Consider the following 19,994-nt stretch of genomic DNA (forward strand, 5'->3'; position numbering starts at 1 on the left):
ACATTCAAATTTCTGACAGTTTGGAGAATGTTCTGGGCAAGTCGTGAGTATATGCGCTTGCACTGCTTTTTCTTCATTTCTTTTATTGCTCAGTCCTGCACTTCTCTTTCTTCATCATCCATCAGCAACTGCTGTGATCTGGATGGGCCTTTCACCAGATCCAGCAGAGCTCTTCCTACATGCATGTGCTTAGCTGCAGCATGATGAAAGCCAATTGCTCTTTCTTTCTCCACTGTTTATCTTGTATGCAACATTTGACTACTTCTGACCACAGAATTATTATTATTCCTGTTTCTCCACTACTAGGAAAAAGCTCTCTCTTCTCCTGAAGGCTGTCAGTCTTTTCATACAGCCTGTGTAAAGTGTGTCTTCATGTCAAGGGGTTAAAGAGAAAACTCTGAAATCTCAATGGATTTAGTTTTAATACTTCGTAAGTGTTTCAGTCAATCTCTCTCCCTTCATAATCTGAGTGTGCATTATCTATTGTTCTTCAGGGCTAAATATTACCTACTTTTCTGAAGCTATCTCAGAGATGACCACACCAGGTGACCCAAAGATGCAGTTTGCACCTGCAGCATATGAACTGAATTTTTAAAAGTAGCGGAAGACCTTGTGTGACTCACTTCTGAGATGCCTGAAAAGCCTAGGGCTTAAAAACTCTTGGTCACTCATTGGAGAAAACACACATTTCTTCAGAAACTCATGATAAACGCTGCTTCTTCCCACCCTATGTACAGAAACATTAGAAGCTTTTGAAGAGTCTGCCTCAATAAAATCAGTAAATATAGTAACTTCCAGTAGATTTTGTACAGGAAATAAACCATGTGCTACATTAATATGCATGTTTCCTTTCAAGTAAAACACAAATTATATGATGAATTATATTTACATATAGTCCAGTGTTCATTGTCATACATAATACAAAAAGAAATATTTGCCACCTGGTGCTTTGAGTCTCCAAAACAGGACTGTACTGAGAAGATCTGGATTTCTGAAAATTTTAAGCAAAAGATACAGATAGCTTTTCTTACCAAATATTTCAGACAGTTTCTTACCAAATATTTTGTATGCCAAAAATTGTATTTTCAGCCAATTCTACTCGGTACACTAATAATCACCCTAAAACATCATGTTACCCCATCTTAATTTTACACTTTCCTCTGTAATCTCAGAAGAAAACCACGTTGTCAAACTTGACAAGAAAACATTGCAAAGAGAGAATTCTTCTCAGCCTTTCCTGCGCACAGAGTACACCAATCAGCCAGCTATTGCTGCTTATGCGTGCAGAAATCTCCTGTTTTCCCCAGGTCACCTTCATAATATTTGCATAGTCAAGAACCCAGCAGTACCCGAGGGCTGTTGGGACCATTTCGAAGTGAACAGGTGGTCAGGTTGGCAGCCTTCCCTCTAGAGCTGTTTGTAGACTTTGCTGCAGCTGAGCGTGGTTTAGGTTGCAGTTAATGGCTCCTCAAAGCCCCACAGCTGTGGGAGGAAATTCCACTCCTCTTGGCTGGGTGAGTGACAGGAGAGCAGGGAAGTAACCATGAAATCACTAAATGCGATTGCATGCCATGAAACCTGCTCCAAACCACACAATGGTCTCAGATAGGTAGAAGTATCAAATAGGTAGAAGTAAGTGGTTGATCTCAAACTGGAATCACTGAGGTGAAATGAACCTGGAGTAGAGGACTGGTGCAGCTAGGCGTGTGCTGCTTAAAACCTCGTCTTTCAGTTCAGTTGTCCCTGGGCCTCATGCATCAGCCCTGTGCTCCATCAAGGGGAAATTTTATCCTAAATTAGGAAGGAAAAGGCATGCAGTGATTTTGTATTTCATCCTGCAGCTGTCTCAGTGTTTGTTCTATCCCCAGGCCAGGGGTTGCACTTTGGAAGAGACTCCCAGACGAGGAAATTGCTGTGGTTCGGCACCTTTACCTGTGAAACGGCCCAGCACTGGCTCTGGCATACTCTCACCGCATGGCTAACATGATTCACTTTGTGGTTACTTTCCCTCCTGTTTGAAGTAAACAGAATAAGGCCTGAACCCACTGACACTTTTGTATGTGAGCTGTGTGAAAGAAACGGCTCCTTTTGCCCCCTCTCCCTCACATCCCCGCATATTCACCCAGACCTCCTGTAAGGATTCCTGGTAGTGGTTTGGGTGTCTGAAATGTAAAGGTCACTTCTGCAGAAGAATGGTATGTAATGCACTCATAGCTGTGGTGAAGAGGTTGGGGTAAACATTTCCAGGCATAGGCTGAAATTTCTGCAAATACATATGTAGTTTGTAAATACTTCCACAATTTAGTCCCTGTCTCATACTGTCATAAGCAAGTTTCGTCCAAGTGAGTTTTAAATGTCTTAAGGTTTCCAGCACCTTTTAAGACGTTTCAAACGATATGCCTGTTTTACACACCGGAGATCTTCCTAAGACAAAGTCAAATGATTTTTCAGAACTCAAAAGGTCAGCAACAAGACCAGGATTAAGTTACAGTAGTGATGGCCCGAATTCCACTCAATTATCCATTGTCATCTGTCCCTGTCTACATATTGTGTATTGAGGCAATGCGAAGTCCTTCAGCATAAAGGACTGGCATTTTTATTGAAAAGCTAATGTTTGAGAAAACATCCTGAATGCTCACTACAACCATCAGCACTTACCATAGACATTTTTAAACTGTAGTTTTTTTGGCATTATCAAGTGCATTTCTGTTGTAGAAGATGCTAGAAAAAAGTATGTTAGAGCTGTCTCTGACAATGCTTGTTTCTAGTAAGATATCAGCAAGGTATTTTGTCATGAGAAGTCACAAAAGTTTTGTATAACTGCCACCTAAAATGCTGTTCAAACTCAAAGCTGTTATGTGACAATCGTACCATTCCACCCAGTGAAGAATACAAATGGCTGTGGGAAAACATGATCCAAAGCTCTCTGGAGACATAGAAAGATTTCTATCGAGTTCAGTGAGTTTGGTAAAACCCTTAGGAATGCAGAAATAATCAATTAATCAAATATTTAAGTTTACTCATATAGGACTAAGTACATTTTCTCCTCTAGAAATGTACTAGACACCAAACAGATCTGAGAGCTTGAGTTCAAACAGGAATAACTGCAGCAATATGAGAAAACTTGTACATATGCTGAAGAAAGAAAATTTTCTACTGGAAGTTCGGGTAAACATGGAATCAGCTGCAAAAAATGCAGAGTGATTGAAATTATGCAGTTACCCCCCAAAAAAACACCTTTGGGCCAAGATTAATTCCAACCTGTTTGCATATACAAGTATTTGGCTGTGTTTCTTCTTAAGCATATTTCTAAGCAATGTCTTTAAAAACTTCTTCTCCAAAATCAGATTAACGAGGATGTAAAAAATAAGAAACGACAAATGCTTATATTAACTGAATATGTTATAGCCATTGGCAAACTTGTATGGTAATTACTTCTTCCAGAGAAGGTCATCGAGAAGGTCATCCTGTATCGTGCTTTATAAGAGAGAGATGCTTATGTAATACAATTATTCAAACCACTTGGATGACACCAGCTAAGTCAGGACCAGGATTTCTCATGGGTCAGTTCTGGATTATTTTATTTATTATTATTATACAACAACACTGCTTATCACGAAATGCTTAAATGGTATTGGGAGCAAAGCCCAGTACCCAGGACTCCTTGTCCCACTTAAGCACACAACCATGGGGCTACATAGCCACATTCTCCTATTTTCTTTCTTTGCCCATGGATTCTTGTCTACTTGGCTTCACTGTGACAACAGGAGGGTGAAAAATGATCCTTCCAACCTAAATGAAAATCTTGTGTCTGGAGCATTCATATGGCAGATAGGAGCTGTGGGTTTGAACCCTCTTAGTTTGGGAGCCCCTAAAGCTCTGATCTCAGAGTCTCTGTGCAATGCTTTTATCACAAGGCAACTATACAAACAGTGAAAGAAGTTAGGAGCTTCTGTCCTTTGGCTTTTAGGCATCCTGTAGGACTGGACCCTGCAACCATCTAATCTTCCAAACTTGCTTGCTGGTCTACTGATAAAAAGCCAGAACCTCTTTTCACAGGGATCACCAAGTTCCAAAAAATGAGGATCCTTTGTACTTACTTTTTATAGTAACTTGTGAGTGACAGTCTCACTCTGTAAACATTAGTCCCAGAGCATCCAGGAAAACTAGCATGCATCTTTCTCAATTCACAACAAGCAAGGAAATGTTCAAATGTAGTGCCTAGGAAGCAAAATGCATCAGTTGTCCTAGTGGATATTCTGCCTTGGGGATACCATGAACCTAAAATATGCATATATTTTTGTCCTTCATGAATTATTTCAGGCTCCATCCATTCTAATTAGGTTCTTAGATAAGACTGAATAGTGAGTTTCTGTCTATTTTTCCAGTTTCTGAATTCACCCTTTGGCTCAGTGACTGGCTTCCATTTTATGTCTCTGGAGAGCATAATGTTCTGCCTGAGTAACTATGCTGTTTTATGTCCAAGGCACTTATCTGCTTCCATTAGACCATGTTGAGATTTAAAATTAACACAAGAGAAGGGAAAACTACTCTGATCTAGAGTTTCATCTCAGCTACTTTTGTATAAATTCAATGATTAAAATTCTAATGGAATTCTCTTTTCCTTGAGATTTTTGTAAACTCTTAACCATTTCAACAGTAAACAGTTAAAAGCTGAGATAATTCAGGTTTTATCATATTTCTCCCTTTTGCCAAAGAAGACTTAATTGAGAAAAGATGGAAAAAATATTAAGGGAAAGTAATGGCCTGAAACTGTTTTTGTCAAAAATAATTAAAAGATAGTCTTACTGAGGCAGAGTTGCAAGATTTGTAATTATAGAGTGGTGGAAGAGTTATTCAAACTGCCATGAAAGCTGAAGGATGATTTTTTAGTCTTACAGTTAACAGATGATTAAGTAACAGTAACAAAAACACATTGACTGAAAGTTAAACAATTATATTAGTTTAAAGGACTTTTAATATTCTAATGACGCGAGATACTTGGGGTACCAGCCAGCGCCATGTATTCCACAAACTCCGAGTGCCTTCTTTCAGGTGTTGACCATCACGTTCATTCATCTTCACCTTTGTTTAATATCCTGTCCATATTTTCTTTTTCTAACTCAAACACTCCTAGGCAAAGGTAATAATTTTGAATTCTGCTCATTCTACACTCCTTATTTTTCATCACTATTCTGTTCATGTCAGGGAAATGCAAGATCAGGGTATTTAAATATTTAAACACAAAAATGTGTGGGGAGTAAGCCTGTAAAGTTATCACTGAAAGAACTGTTCAGACAAATAACCTTTGCCAGCAATAAAGTGACCCTAAACCTTACAGACACTGGGCAAACACTCTTTAGCCTTCCAATGCAGATATTTTCTTGTGAAACTTCTGAATCTTTTTAGACCTTAGTCTCCCCAGTTCATACGCCACCTATCTTGAATATTCCTATAGAAATCTATATGCTTAGCATTTAGCCAGTGGCTTCTCAAAAATGGCTCCTGTAGGTATTCCCCTCACTTTTTCTTGAACTGTTGATAAGTGAAAAAGCATCTTCTGAGGGTCCTTGGGGCCATTGACCCGCATATGAGTTTTGGGTCCATAGAGCAAAACAGAGCGTTCACTTCCCAAGAGGTAAAAGCCTCACCAGGAGGCTGTTCTCCTACCAGACAGATTTTGTTTCCTACAGGAGTGAAGGGAATGAAGAAGCTCACTCCTATCAGTAAATCCTCCAGGAGACCTACTGTAAATAACGTTAACCTCAATGCTGAAGTAGTATTATTGATGTAACTACAGTAGTCTTAGGACACATTGCTCTAAAAGAGGATCAGAGCACAAGAACAGGTATTGTCCTTTATTAATCAGCTCATAGATCTGGAAGATGGATTCCTTTTTGGATTGCATCTGCTGTCATTTCTTATCATGCTTGAACTCTGAACTTGAAAGGGATGGAACACAGTTTGGGGCTTAGCATTACAAGAGTACAATAAGACACCTAAGTCTTCACAAAGTGAACATTCATTTTCAGAGTCATCTGTAGATCAGATTTAATTACTAATTATATTTCTTCATCATCAACTAATGAATATTTTTCAGTACATTTGAGAAATTAGTGTCTTTTTTAGTAACACAAGGATTTTACTAGAAACCCTGTTATTAAACTAATGATCAGCACTAAGGGGAGGATCTCAACCGTAGCATATTTCACAGTTGACATGCTGTCGTGGTTTAACTCCAGCCGGCAACTAAGCCCCACTCAACTGCTGTCTCACTCCCCCCAAGTGGAGGGAGAGAATCAGAAGAATAAAAGTGAGAAACCTCCCTCATGGGTTGAGATAAAGGCAGTTTAATCGGTGAGGCAAAAGCCGCTCACACAAGCAAAGCAAAACAAGGAATTCATTCACTACTTCCCATGGGCAGGCAGGTGTTCAGCCATCTCCAAGATGAGGAGACGATGGGCTCCATCATGTGTAATGGTTACTTGGGAAGACAAATGCCATCATTCCGAATGTCCTCCCCTTCCTTCTTCTTCCCTCATCTTTACATGCTGACCATGACATCAGATGGCCTGGAATATCCCTTTGGTCAGTTGGGGTAGCTGTCCCAGCTGTGTCCCCTCCCAATTTCTTGTACACCCCCAGCCTACTCGCTGGTGGGGTGGGGTGAGAAGCAGAAAAGGCCTTGATGCTGTGTATGCACTGCTCAGCGATAACAAAAACATTTGTGCTATCAACACTGTTTTCAGCACAAATCCAAAACATAGCCTCATACTCACTACTATGAAGAAAATGAACACTGTCCCAGCCAAAACCAGCACGCATGGTTTAGTGGTGTGATTTACTGAGGTTATATTGCAAAATATATTCATGATTTTTATTAGAATATTTATTTGAAGTTCTATATGTTGTCCTAGTTTCACTAGATAAGTAGTCTGCTATAAGCTGTTTGCACCCTTTAAAGTTGACATAATTTTTTAAATGCTTTTCAGTACAAGGCTTTTTAGATTTTGTAGTAGATGTGTGCGTAGTATATTGCATTTACAAGCTCAGACATGTGGTATTAATAAAGAGTGATGGCTCTGACAATTTCGTGTTCTAAATAATGAAACTTTTTTGATTAAGGGCTGAAGATGCCAAGGTAGCCATTCTGTAATCTAACAAACATGTGCACAGATGTGCTTGAACACACGGTCATCAACACATGTCTGTAAACTCAGATAAGTATAAAGTAAATCACCCTTGGAACTATCCCACAAAAGCCTAATCCAAAGTCTATTTAAATCTATAGAAAGATTCCCACTGATTTTGTTATGTTGTGGATTACGTCCAAAAGGGATGATTACGGATGTTTCTTTGCAAAAGGCAGGTGATCAACTTCTTTAAGAACTGGTGAAATCCTCTCATGGCAAAACTTCCATTGACTTTATTGAGATCAGGATTTTCCCTATGTATGTTTAGACAATCAGCTTTATGTGCTTTTTAAAGACCAAGCTGATAAATCCAGAAATTCCATCATGAATAATTGATCTTCAGCTGCATAAAGTATCTCTGCCAATGCACTACAACTGATACTCTTACACGATGTTGAGATATTTTAGGGAATGTACACTCATTCTTCATTCAGACATCTATTTTATCCTCAGTCCCTGCTGGGATTCACAGGCCTTTTCGCATGCAAGCTAATTAATGTCAGTGCTGGTGCCATTAAAAATTGCATGATAGCTAGCATGCTTGCTTGAAGAAGTAGAAATCTTGGTTCAAATCCATTCTCTGCCTTGTGTGGCCTGAACTTGCATCTGGCCTGAACTTGCATCTCCCATGTCCTAGGAAGCTGCCTGGCCTCCTGTGAATGGAGATGACATATGATTAAAGCTGTCCTAATTTCTATCAGATGTTTAAGTATCCACTGAAGGACTTACAGGAATGTAGGTCTTCCTTCTCACAGCTGAGTGAAGCACAAAAGTGGAGATTTACTTGACATTGGGTAATTTGTTCTCCATTTGCTTTCTTTCTCCCCATCTCAAAATAATCCTTAGCTATTCCAGGGAAACCTCAGAAAGAGAGATTTTCAGGACTGAGCAGTTTGAGCACTCCTCCAGGAGACATGGTTTAAGTGCTCTTGACAGAGGAGAGCTGCAGAATAAGCAGCTACTGTCACTGCCAGATTGAACTAATTCAGGTACCAGCAATGAATGAGCTTTGGCTGAAATCAAGCTGTGACTGGAGTCAATAAGAAACGAGAAGAAATCACGTTGTCCTTCATAGTGAAAACAGGCACACAAATTGAAAAGGAGAAACTGCAAGCTAATGCTGTATTGTTTTCTAACTATTCTGGTCCTGCTTACTGATTTACTTTTTTTTGTTGTTCTTTAGGACAAAGCCTTAAGGGTTTTCTTTTCCACAAATTTTATCAGCTGGCTGCTTTTTAAAACATATTACTTTTTTTTTTTCCTTTCCTGCAGGTCTTGTTGCCACCATATGACGATCCTGTGAACGGAGCTGCTAAAGATCCACCACCACCTTATGTGTCAGCATAAGTGAGAGAGTGCTGTGTACCTAGGGAGGATAGCTTTACTTTTGAGACATTGGAGCAATAGTTTGATAATTTCACTTCCAGGATATAACCTCTATGAGTTATACATTGCTGTTTTGCTGACATATTGAAACCTAAATTGTACGATTAAAATTATGTAGATAGTTTTAATAATTTTCTGCAACTACAATAGTGTTTCAGAAACTAGTGAACTAGTTTCAGAACAATTCTGGGTAGCACTAAGGTTACGGTAGTCACGGAATAGCTTTTTCCACCATGTCTGACATGCAATGCTAGAGAACATAGAACTTTGCATTCTCAATCAGGTTCAGAGTGTAACTTTCTTTTTTTCTTTTGTAAAACTTCCAAAGCATTACAAATGTGTTTCTCAGATGCCCACTTTCACAATACAGACCAAGTCCAAAAAAGTGACATTCCCCTTCATTCCTTTTCTGCAGGAATTTATTAAGTTGCTATGCCATGAAGGATGATTATGATGATTGCAAGAAGAAAAATGAGTCTTACACACTACTGTCATCAATCTAGCTAATGGGAAACAAATTTAATTGGGAAGAAGTAGAATGGGAAATTAGAGTAGACAAAGCACTCTGTGATGTGTAACAAGCCAGAACCTGTTGTCTACATGGACTCACTTTGTCCCAGTCTGCAACCATGCTAACACTCCAAAAAAAGAGTTCTTACCACCTTCTGGTAATTTTTCTTTTCCTGCCTACACACCTTTTTCCTCCCAACCAATTTCACAAATAGTATTTTGAGGTCACAAAACCCCTGCTTTTAAAGTCCCATGGTTAGGTGACTAAGCTGCGACTTTCGCACTCAATATGCAAATGTTTTCCCATTGGAATGTGCCTGTAAATATCGCAATGTTCTGCTGAGTGTGAACTAAATTATGCAGATTCTAAGATATATGTTCCCAGCCTATGGGAAACTTATGCATGTAACTTCCTCGAGCATGTTTCTCATATACACCAACGTGAGGATTTTAGATTCCTTTTACAACTGAACTGGTTGTGCTGAGATTCTCGTGGGACTCATCCATCCATGAATGTTTGTGTGAGGTATTTATTTCTTCCCTAGAGAAGTGCCTCCTGCACATATAACTTTTTGTTGTTGATGAAGGTTCTACTTTTAACTGAAAAGGAACAGGAAAAGGGAATATAATATGTCTCTACCTCTCACTGTTTCCTCCCATGTTGTCTCCTCTGCATTTGGGGTGATTGAACAGGCTGAAGCTAGACTGATGCCATTGCACAGCGCCCCAGATAAAGGGCAGTGCAGAGCTGAGCCACAGTTTGGAGGGGTACCAGAAGAAACCAAGGTGCCGTCTCTCCTGTGACTGGGCTGGCAGGTGAGTCCATGCCCTTCCTAAGGAGGACACCCCTTCTCATCCTCAGTGCATTGACTCCATTCTGCAGACTGAGGAAGAGTGGAGCTTTCCTGCCTTTTTCTGGAAAAGAGCTTTCCAGGGGAATGCAGGACCAACAGCTTCTTTTCACAGAGGTTGCCACTGTGACCTGTCCTTGCAGAGGCCAGGGAAGGAAGGGCCAGATTCTTTCTGCCTGTCTCTTCCACATCCCTGGGAAAAGGCAGGTCCCCATCTGCTTGTTGGAATTTTACTTCAGAGTTCATCTACTCTGAAATCAAACTAATCAAGTCAATGCTTTTGACTGAACCAATCCTGAAGTCCATACATCGATCTCTGTCACAGGCCTGTTGTTTCCTTCAGAGTAACTCCATGTATTATTATCTCATTACAGTTATCTTTGGGAATTAACCTGAATTTGGGGGTTGGGCTGGCTGGCTGGGCTTCTGAGCTTCATTTTCTTTCATTCTTGACAGATCGTGAAGGATTTTAAACAGTCATCTGTTTGAGAAAAACTGGTTGTAAATACATCGCATCTGTGTATACAAACCTCTCTACAATAAAAGGGTGTTTCCTCAAAACTATGGAAATCATTTTTGTTGGTCTTCCGAGCACCAATATACACAAATTCATGTCCAGTCAATCTGACATGGCAGGGTTTTCTCTGTAAATGACCTAAACAACAGTTTTTCAGCCCACTCACCAGTCCATTCGCCAGCTTTCCCACCATACTGTATAAACAGAGAATCGAACAGTAAGTTCTATAATTTATTGTACAATAAAAACAAGAGATAATTCAAGTTTTTAATTTGTTGTCCAGAACTTCAGGCAGTTTTCCAGGTCTGATGAAGTATATGACACAGAACAAGACTATACTGAGCCACACCGAAAGCTGGGGTTTCTTTTTCTACACATTATTATAGAGATAATGTTGTGCTAATTCACGTGAAATTTCTGTAGACTTTAGCTTGTCTTACCAAAGAAACAAAACTTCTTCTCACACACCATACATGAGTAAGTGTGAGTGCATGTGTCCTGCCAGTATTCCTAATACCTTTTGGATTTTGTCCAATTTGAGTTAAAGAGGGCAGTGAAGTTATGGTATCAAAACCATGGCATTCCTGCACATACTGGAGACAGACAGCTGGGTAGGAGAGAAAAGATAATCTAATATAAGTTCAGCTCTGCTGATGTATCAGAGGATCCTTCCCCCGCTCCCAAAGGAAAACAAGTTTCTCTGGCTTACATGAAGAGACACAAACTCCAGCTGAAGGTTTTTTATTCTCAGTTATTGAATTCATTCTCCATTTCCATGTCTAATCCTGGGAAATTCACACTACAGCTTTTCTATAATTCATTTTTAATAGTCAGTCATCTGTGACATAGAAACCCATTAAAAACCTGGTTTCTGTGCTTTGGGAACTGCTTGCTTCTAACAGTGCTTTTTTTACTATTCCTCGCATTTTTTCCTTTCTCCCAGATATTAGGAGCATGTGCTTACTCAAATTCGCTCGTATTTTCTTATCTTAAACTCTGATACGGCATTTTATTAATAATAATTTCTAGTAACTTCAGAGTGGAAAGAAGATATTTTCAAGGTATGTTGACATGGAACATCATAAATATGGGGCCAAAACCAGCAAGTAGGAATCTAAACCTTGATTGTACCAGGAATATAAGTAGATTTTTTGCTGAAATCTTCTAATTTTTTTTTAAATATTTGTTATGAGGCATTGCAGCCTTTGCAAAGCCTACACATGCTGAGGCACAAATCCCATTTCTCTCATCTGTGCCTGATGCCCTTATTCCTGATGGAACAATGCATCTTCCTTTCATTGTATACCCATCCATGCATAAGGGTAACCCAACAGCATGGCACTCATGCTTGTAAGTAGATTAAATTCTCTAAAACAATTATTAATGACCATTCTTTTAGGTGTCAGTCTGTCCGTACTTCTTTGGGAAAACCTCTGGTTGGTAAAAACAATCCAGACTTGACATGTTACCAAAGGCCATATCAGATCGATTTATGGTCAGAGAAAAGCTTAGCACGGAAGCAGAGGGAACAATAAGTAGTCTGAAACAAATCCCAAATTCTGTGCTTTCAGAATAGGGCATTCTTCACCAATACCCTGTTGGCCAAAGTATAGCAACAGGGGACACCCTGAACTGTTTTAACAAATTTTTGCTAATGTCAACAAGCCTGCACAGTGATGCTTGGAACAAGCAAGACTTAGTTACTGGTAAGGGCAGAATGGAGAGAAGAGCGGCAACAAGGACAGAGCATGGGATGGAGACGTTCCTGTATGTCCATTACATAGCATAGAGAGAGAGATGTCATCGCATTGACATCGCACTGCTGCAAACCTGGTTGGCTTGTGTGCTCTCTTTATCCTGTGCTATAGTCAGGAGGAAATATAATTGCTCCTGTAACCTGTTACGTTAGCTGTTAACGGCAGCTCTGTTTCAGACTTTTATCACTGGAGTGGATGATACCTTGGTCTTACTTGTTGTAAGGCAAAGACATCTACAGATTTATTTTTCTAAACCTAAAGGATTATTGGTTAAATTCCTGCCAAACTGTCTAATTTGACAGAAGACTCCAAGCTGCTTCCTCTGGAGCTAAGTTACAGCCTTAAAGGTTGCTCTCCTTAGAGCTGCTCTTCTTCGAGGCTACTCTCCTTAAGAAGCTCTCTCCTTAGAGGCTGCTCTCCTTAGAGGATGCTTCTCTGGGGCTAAGTTATATCCTTCCCATTTACATGTCTTTATTAGCTGCAGAAATTGCAGTCAGGTACCATAAAAACACACTTCTAGCAAAATTACAGTGTCTACGGCTACGGAGCTGTTCCAGCACTATCTCCGTTCCTAACACTGAGAAGCCCAAAACAGCAGCTATAGTTATCTGAAGGGAGGCTTGGCTCTGATAAATCAGGATTAGAGTTCTTTCAGGGAAGGACTCTGGTATTTGTAAATGAAGTCTCCACACCCATGGATTTGACCCAAAATGGGTCTGCAACGTGGCCAGTTTTTCAGCTGAATAGCTCAGCAGGGTGTGGAAGCCAGATCTTTGACCTTCTGCCTGCAGCCTGTGTCTACCTCCAGCAGAATAAGGTACCAAAGCAACAGGAGTGAAAACCTCATGGTCACTCAGCCAGCAGACATAAATTTTTTTCAAAGCAAAAAGGCAGTTGTACAACTATATCCTAGACAAAGAGCTACAACAATAGTTTATTTTAATGAAGAAATTATGTGAAATTTAATGCAGTACCTTATTTCTTTTCCTTCAGATTATTCAACCGTTTCAAACAGGAGGGTTTTCAGAAAGTCATGAGGGGTTTGTCCTTTATAGCCAGACCTGGACTTAACTAGTTGGTCTGAGTGGAGGACATATGATCACTTGGAAGGCCGAGTAAACAGCAAGGAGATGAATCAGGCATGCAGCAGGGCTGGCTACTTGGCTTACAGGAGAAGCTTGCTAGCCAACAGAGACAGAAGAGCTGTGAAGCTACTCTGAGAGAGGGAGCTGCAGTGCAGCAAAGTCTCAGCAGCCATTTCAGAAGACTTCTGTTTGCTCTTTGAGGTCAACATGATCAGCAATAGCAGGGATGAGCCATGCACAGCTTTTTAGTCCAGAACCTGGGTTCCAGCATGGTACCTCAGCGCATTCTGCTAAACTTCGCCCAAGTACCCAAATACTACTGGTTTTTGGAGGGCTTAGAGGGATGGGATTTTTTTTGAGATTACTTCTACTTCATCATCAGGAACTCTGGGCAGCTGATCACCTGTAATTTTGAAACTGTTTGCCCCTCCAAAGTGCCCCATTTCAGATCCCTTCATGACAGCAGAGGCAAGGATGCAATTAGAGACAGAGGTCCAACATTGGTAGACTTGTAGCATCAAATTCTCTGAGCACATTCAGTGTCAGGATGGGCAAGGTGTTTTTAAAAATACAGATGCCATCCTAATAAGACGGATATGTTCTACTTTATGGATGGAAGATATTTCAGGCTACTCTCTGGCTGGGAGGCAAGCACAAAGAGGCATCCTGTCTCTTATGGAGAAAAGGTGGCTGGATGGAAAATTACTTTTATAGTTATAGTTTGTGTACCACTAGTACACCAGTTTAAGACTGCCAGATAAACAATAAATTTGTGGGACACTGAGAGATTGGTACTGTTTATATGAATGTGATCAGTCTCGGCAGTATCAGGTGCGCTCACTGGAGGGCAGCAAGGGCAATGAAAGTAGAGGAACAAAGGCAAGAGCTGGCAATTAGTTACAACTATTTATCTTCTATGACTTCATGAAGTCTTCTCCCCATCAAACTGTTAGAAAGTTGGAATAGGTTTCATTTCCTTCATTGCATTAGAGCTGAGGATGAAATTAGCTTTATCAGTTCCACAGGCCAGCTTAAATTTCCTGCTATTGTGTGATCCTGCTTCTTTGCTTCTCATAAAGAAAAAGCAACTGAACGAGTTCAAAATGTTTTTAATGAACAAGACCAGTTGATATAGTAGGTTTTTTCCTCCAAAAATATTAAAGTTTGTTTCTTTTTTTAATGCAAATGTTTTCCTTTTAAATATAGATATTTAGTAAGAGTATCTGTGGCTACATTTTCATCTTAGGAACTGGCTGGTTTCTGTTTCAAAGATATATTTTCTTTGTGGTTTTTTTTTTTTTTTAATCTTGTGAATTAGCAGCAAAAAAAAGCCCAAAGCACAACATAATGCATTGTTATCTTTTGGTTGCTTTTTCCTCTCTTTGCAATTCAATTTTTCAGCCTGGATAAAAAGTCCTGACACAGTGGTTTGAAAAAATAACGTACAATAAAGGCGAAGTATCATTATGCTGAACAGACACTGTAAACACTCCAGGGGTCTAGAAAAGTAGATCCCCTGTGAAAAAATGAAGCTCAGAAAAACTCATCTGTAACTGTTGTACTCCTATTAGCACTGAGCAGCATACCATATGTTTCCATAATTGCTGCTGTGCGGCTGTGCAGCTGTAATATTTAGATGTGGGCTGCATTTAAGAGCTCAAGCTGCCTTATCTGTGGCCCTTGTACAAGAGGTTGCACGGGCAGCACAGTCCCAGTAGAGCTGGGACCAGTTCAATTTACAGGAGCAGCCTGAGGATGAGCTACAAAAAGGGGGTTCTGTGAAAAGGAGGGACATGAATGCTTGAGGAAGTATGGCTTTTCTTCAGAGTTTTAAGACCAGATAGAGCTACAATTTGGGAAAATTTCAAGATGTGATCCCTGATCATGTTTGTGATATTTACATATACCCAATATATGATATCTTTTCTGCACATTTTTTAGTTTCTAACTAGCATTCCTGCATTGTACTTATCACAGATAACAAAGCAGATAATGGATTCTTCTTTGCTTTTGAAGTAAAAAGAGTTTATTCATTTTATTGTAAGTGTAACTTTTCCCTTTGGATGGGATTCAGTGGCAGTTTTAGCAGTATCCTTTTACGACCTAACCAGGTTTAACTCAGCTACAAACTGTACCAATGTTATTACAGGTCTTCTTTGGCATCTCATTAATTTTTCTTTTACTGCAGTTTTGCTCTGATGTCTTTTTTCTGTGAAATACCATCTTACATTTGGACGGATTTTCAAGAAATTTGGGGATAGGGAGGGTTGAGGACTTTTTTTAACATTACTAGCAACACATCAAATTATTTAAGATATTCTGTATCTACAATATCTACTACTATATCTAGTAGTATTTTCAAGAAGCCTTTCATCCTTTGTCCTTTCACTACAACTTCTTTTTCAAAGTTTTCTTCCTCTGCAGTCTTTAAAATCACAGTGATCTGGTGCAGAGTCAAAACATTGGCAAATGTTTTGACACTAGCACCAGTGGTGGTACTCAAAAAGCATGTTTTGGAGAGTTCCTGAATTAAAATTTTTAGACTTCAGATATAACAGAAGATTCATCATATAAGGCTGTAACTTAGAGAGGCTGAACACCATCCTTGGGGATTTTTTTTAGGTCACTTAAATTTTTCCATAATTCTGTCATTGAGTGCATTACTCAGAAAACTGATAATAGAACACAGGACTGCTTGGGGAAACAGACATTGTCAAACTATCCTTTTGTCTTTTTTTAAAAGGGCTACGAAATGGAACAATATGGAGTCGAGTAAACATAATATCGAGTGTATACGCTTGGACATTTCTTAGGTGCTTTATCTGCTACGACACAATATTCTGACTAGAGAACTAGAATGATACAGCAACAGCATTGCACATACGAAATAGATTGCAAAACAGCTGATAAATCTCAGCTGTATGTGAGTAAAGAATGCTCAGTAAGTGAGTGTGTTTCAAGAGAAATTCTACAAGGATCCGTTTTTGACTCCATGGTGCTTAAAATTCTTCATTCATGACTTCAAAGAAAGCACAAAGCATCAATAAAAAGCCAAAAAAAAAAAAAGATTCTATTTTGCCTATACTTTAAAGCTGTGAATAATTCAGTCAGAATGTTTAAGAAACCTTGGAGTGGATTAGCAAAAAGCTTCAAAGAACCGTTAGAGAGTTGGAAAACATGCCATCAAGTGAAAAACTCAGGAAATGCAATGTCTTTAATAACTCAGATTTAGGAGGTGAGTTAAGGACACCATATAAGTAAGTACATAGGGAAAAAAACTTCAGTAAATGATGTCTTCAACACAGCCAGAAGTGTAACAGTACTTCATGACAGAAACCTGCAGATAGAAAAATCAGACTAGAAACAAGCTGGTTTTCTGATATTCTACGTCTCCGTCCTTCATATTTGATAACATTTTGTAGGGGATTTTTTTCTCCTTAGCAATTTTTTGACTAATAAAGGACTGGTTTTGTAAGGCAATCCATAAATTAATTCAAGAATGAATTAATTCGGGAAAATTCTGTATCTTTTGTTATGTAGAAGGCTGGATGTTTAATTCCAAAACTGATATCCAGACAGCATGTTCAATGCCTGCCCAACCTTACAAATGCTTCAACTTGTTCGATGTTTCTCTGCTCCCTTGATGCCTGCGGTTCTGCATCATGGACCAGGTTTTCTCCAGCCTATGGAGCTCAGCATTCATCTCCTGCCCTGGCCCCAGGGGAATCTGGTAAGGAGAAAGACCCCATAATTATGTTTAATACACCACCAGTTTGGATAAGGCTGAGCAGGCTGGTGCCCAGCTCATGCACAAGTTCCCTGATGCCATTCAGCCACCTGAGTCCCTCTGTGTGCTCTTACAATGCAGCCAGCACAAAACAGCTCCTCACAAAATGCAGAAGTGGCTCCTAGTGTCTTTTGCAGGACAGTCTGAGGTGCAGGTGTGGCTCGGCTGTTGCTAACTGTTGTTTGCACAGAGGCTTGGAGCATCTGCCCTGGAGAGTGAGCACAGGGTGACCAGCACAAGGACTCGCAGAGAGCCAGGCAGACCTCCAACCCGCTCTTGGCTCCCAAGGTCCTCTGCACAGTCCTGGCAACAAGGACCAGACTTCTTGTCTTACAGATGTTGGAACAGGGTTGGAAACAAAGGGAATTAACACTTGCATTACCTTATGTGCTTCATGAAGTACCAAGTTTTCCCAAGGCCATTGTTACAAACCTAGGTGTTGAAGGAACAAACTTTCAGGAGTCAAATACTTTTTAAGGCAATAATTTTTTTAAGAAACCACCAAAACCTCTGAACACATGCTTAACTTGAAGACGATGAGTAATCTCCTTTAAATCTAAGTTCGGTGCAGGCTTTGGTGCCTCCTATTATCGCCTCAAGATGGTTCATGAGTCACACTTAACTAGGGGTCAGTATCATAGCTGTACCATAGCCAAAAGAAAAGATGCTTCCAGCATGCAACATGTAATCAACACCAAACTGCTTCATAATCATAGAATCATAGAATGGTTTGGGTTGGAAGGGACCTCAAAGATCATCTAGTTCCAACCGCCCTGCCATGGGCAGGGAAACCCTCCACTACACCAGGTTGCCCAAAGCCTCATCCAGCCTGGCCTTGAACACTTCCAGGGATGGGGCATCTACAACTTCCCTGGGCAACCTGTTCCAGTGCCTCACCACCCTCTGAGTGAAAAATTTCTTCCTTACATCTAACCTAAATCTGCCCTCTTTCAATTTAAAGCCATTGCCCCTTGTCCTATCACTACACGCCCTTGGAAAAAGTCCCTCTCCAGCTTTCCTGTAGGCCCCCTTTAAGTACTAGAAGGCTGCGATAAGATCACCCAGGAGCCTTCTCTTCTCCAGGCTGAACAGCCTCAACTCTCTCAGCCTGTCTTCATAGCAGAGGTGCTCCAGCCGTCGGACCATCTTCATGGCCCTCCTCTGGACCTGCTCCAGCAGCTCCATGTCCTTCTTGTGTTGGGGACTCCAGAGCTGAACACAGTATTCCAGGTGAGGTCTCACAAGAGCAGAGTAGAGGGGAAGAATCACCTCCCTTGACCTGCTGGCCATGCTTCTTTTGATGCAGCCCAGGATACGGTTGGCTTTCTGGGCTGCCAGCGCACATTGCCGGCTCATGTTGAGCTTCTCATCAACCAGCACTCTCAAGTCCTTTTCCTCAGGGCTGGTCTCAATCCATTCTCCGCCCAGCCTGTATTTGTGCTCGGGATTGCCCCGACCCACGTGCAGGACCTTGCACTTGGCCTTGTTGAACTTCATGAGGTTCACACAGGCCCATCTCTCAAGCCTGTCAAGGTCCCTCTGGATGGCATCCTTTCCCTCCGGTGTGTCCACAACACCACACAGCTTGGTGTGGTCAGCAAACTTGCTGAGGGTGCACTCGATCCCACTGTCCATGTCACCAGCAAAGATGTTAAATAGCACTGGTCCCAGTACTGACCCATGAGGAACACCACTCGTCACTGGCCTCCACTTGGACATTGAACTGTTGACCACAACTCTTTGGGTGCGACCATCCAGCCAATTCCTTATCCACCAAGTGATCCATCCATCAAAACCATGTCTTTCCAGTTTAGAGACAAGGATGTCGTGTGGGACAGTATCAAATGATTTGGATAAGTCCAGGTAGATATGTCAGTTGCTCTTCCCCTATCCATCAATGCTGTAACCTCATCATAGAAGGCCACCAAATTAGTCAGGCAGGATTTGCCCTTAGTGAAGCCATGTTGGCTGTCACCAATCACCTCCTTGTTTTCTATGTGCCTTAGCATAGTTGCCAGGAGGATCTGCTCCATGATCTTGCTGGGCACAGAGGTGAGACTGACTGGTCTGTAGTTCCCCGGGTCTTCTTTTTTTCCCTTTTTAAAAATGGGGGCTATGTTTCCCCTTTTCCAGACAGTGGGAATGTCACCAGACTGTCACGACTTCTGAAATGTGATGGATAATAATAGCTGCAGCTCTCTGTATTAATTAATATACATTACCATAATAGTCTTTTAACAGAGCATATTTCAGCTGGGTCATTCAGAGACAGGTAAGTTTCACTTGTCACATTTTTTGCATTAACTGTTTTTTTTAAATACGGACCAGCATATGTGTTTAAGTACTGTGGTTTTGTTGACACTTGCTATGAGACAGCCCGATTCCTTTTTGAAGTGGTAATATCACCAACTAATTTCATTAAAGATGAAATCGGGGTGAATCTCAAGTCAGGAGCCACAGCAATGGCAGATCAGGCAGGCAGGTATTTCTGCTGCAAATGATACCACAAAAGCACCCAGGGATCTGGCTGGATTGGCTGCCATTTGATTGCTTGGCATCTGAATCAACAAAATTTAAATGCTGATGTCATTTTCTTTTTTCAGTCTTTGATCTACATAGATCTGTACAAACATCATTAGGTCAAGAACCAGACTGCCTAAATTCTGCCCAAGTTGTAGTTCAGATGAAATCTGGGTGCCTGTTTTGAGCCCAACACAGACATTACCTAAGATTCATGATGAACCTTGTTATCTCACATAAGATCCAGGCATGGGTGAAAATTCAAACACATCACTACGTTTAGAATATTTTTCATTGTGCAAGAACTGATCTAGACCTACCAGCTTGCATGCTTTCTGGATCATGTAAGGTCTAAGCTCAGCTTCTTGTGTATGTGATTTCAGTTTTG

At 40.6% G+C, this 19,994-nt stretch overlaps 1 protein-coding gene across 1 annotated transcript in view; it reads left to right on the forward strand.

Annotated features, from left to right (window-relative positions):
• LAPTM4B (lysosomal protein transmembrane 4 beta) overlaps positions 1 to 8,540 on the forward strand; it is a 61,700-nt gene extending 53,160 nt beyond the window's left edge. The window contains exon 7 of the mRNA XM_086609486.1: positions 8,466 to 8,540. Within this exon, the coding sequence (XP_086465612.1) occupies positions 8,466 to 8,540 (75 nt within the window). The remainder of the gene's footprint in view (positions 1 to 8,465) is intronic.
• The last annotated feature ends 11,454 nt before the right edge of the window (positions 8,541 to 19,994 follow it).

The sequence above is a fragment of the Tauraco erythrolophus genome, chromosome 3, assembly GCF_009769465.1.
Source record: "Tauraco erythrolophus isolate bTauEry1 chromosome 3, bTauEry1.pri, whole genome shotgun sequence".
In the NCBI taxonomy this organism is placed as follows: domain Eukaryota; kingdom Metazoa; phylum Chordata; class Aves; order Musophagiformes; family Musophagidae; genus Tauraco; species Tauraco erythrolophus.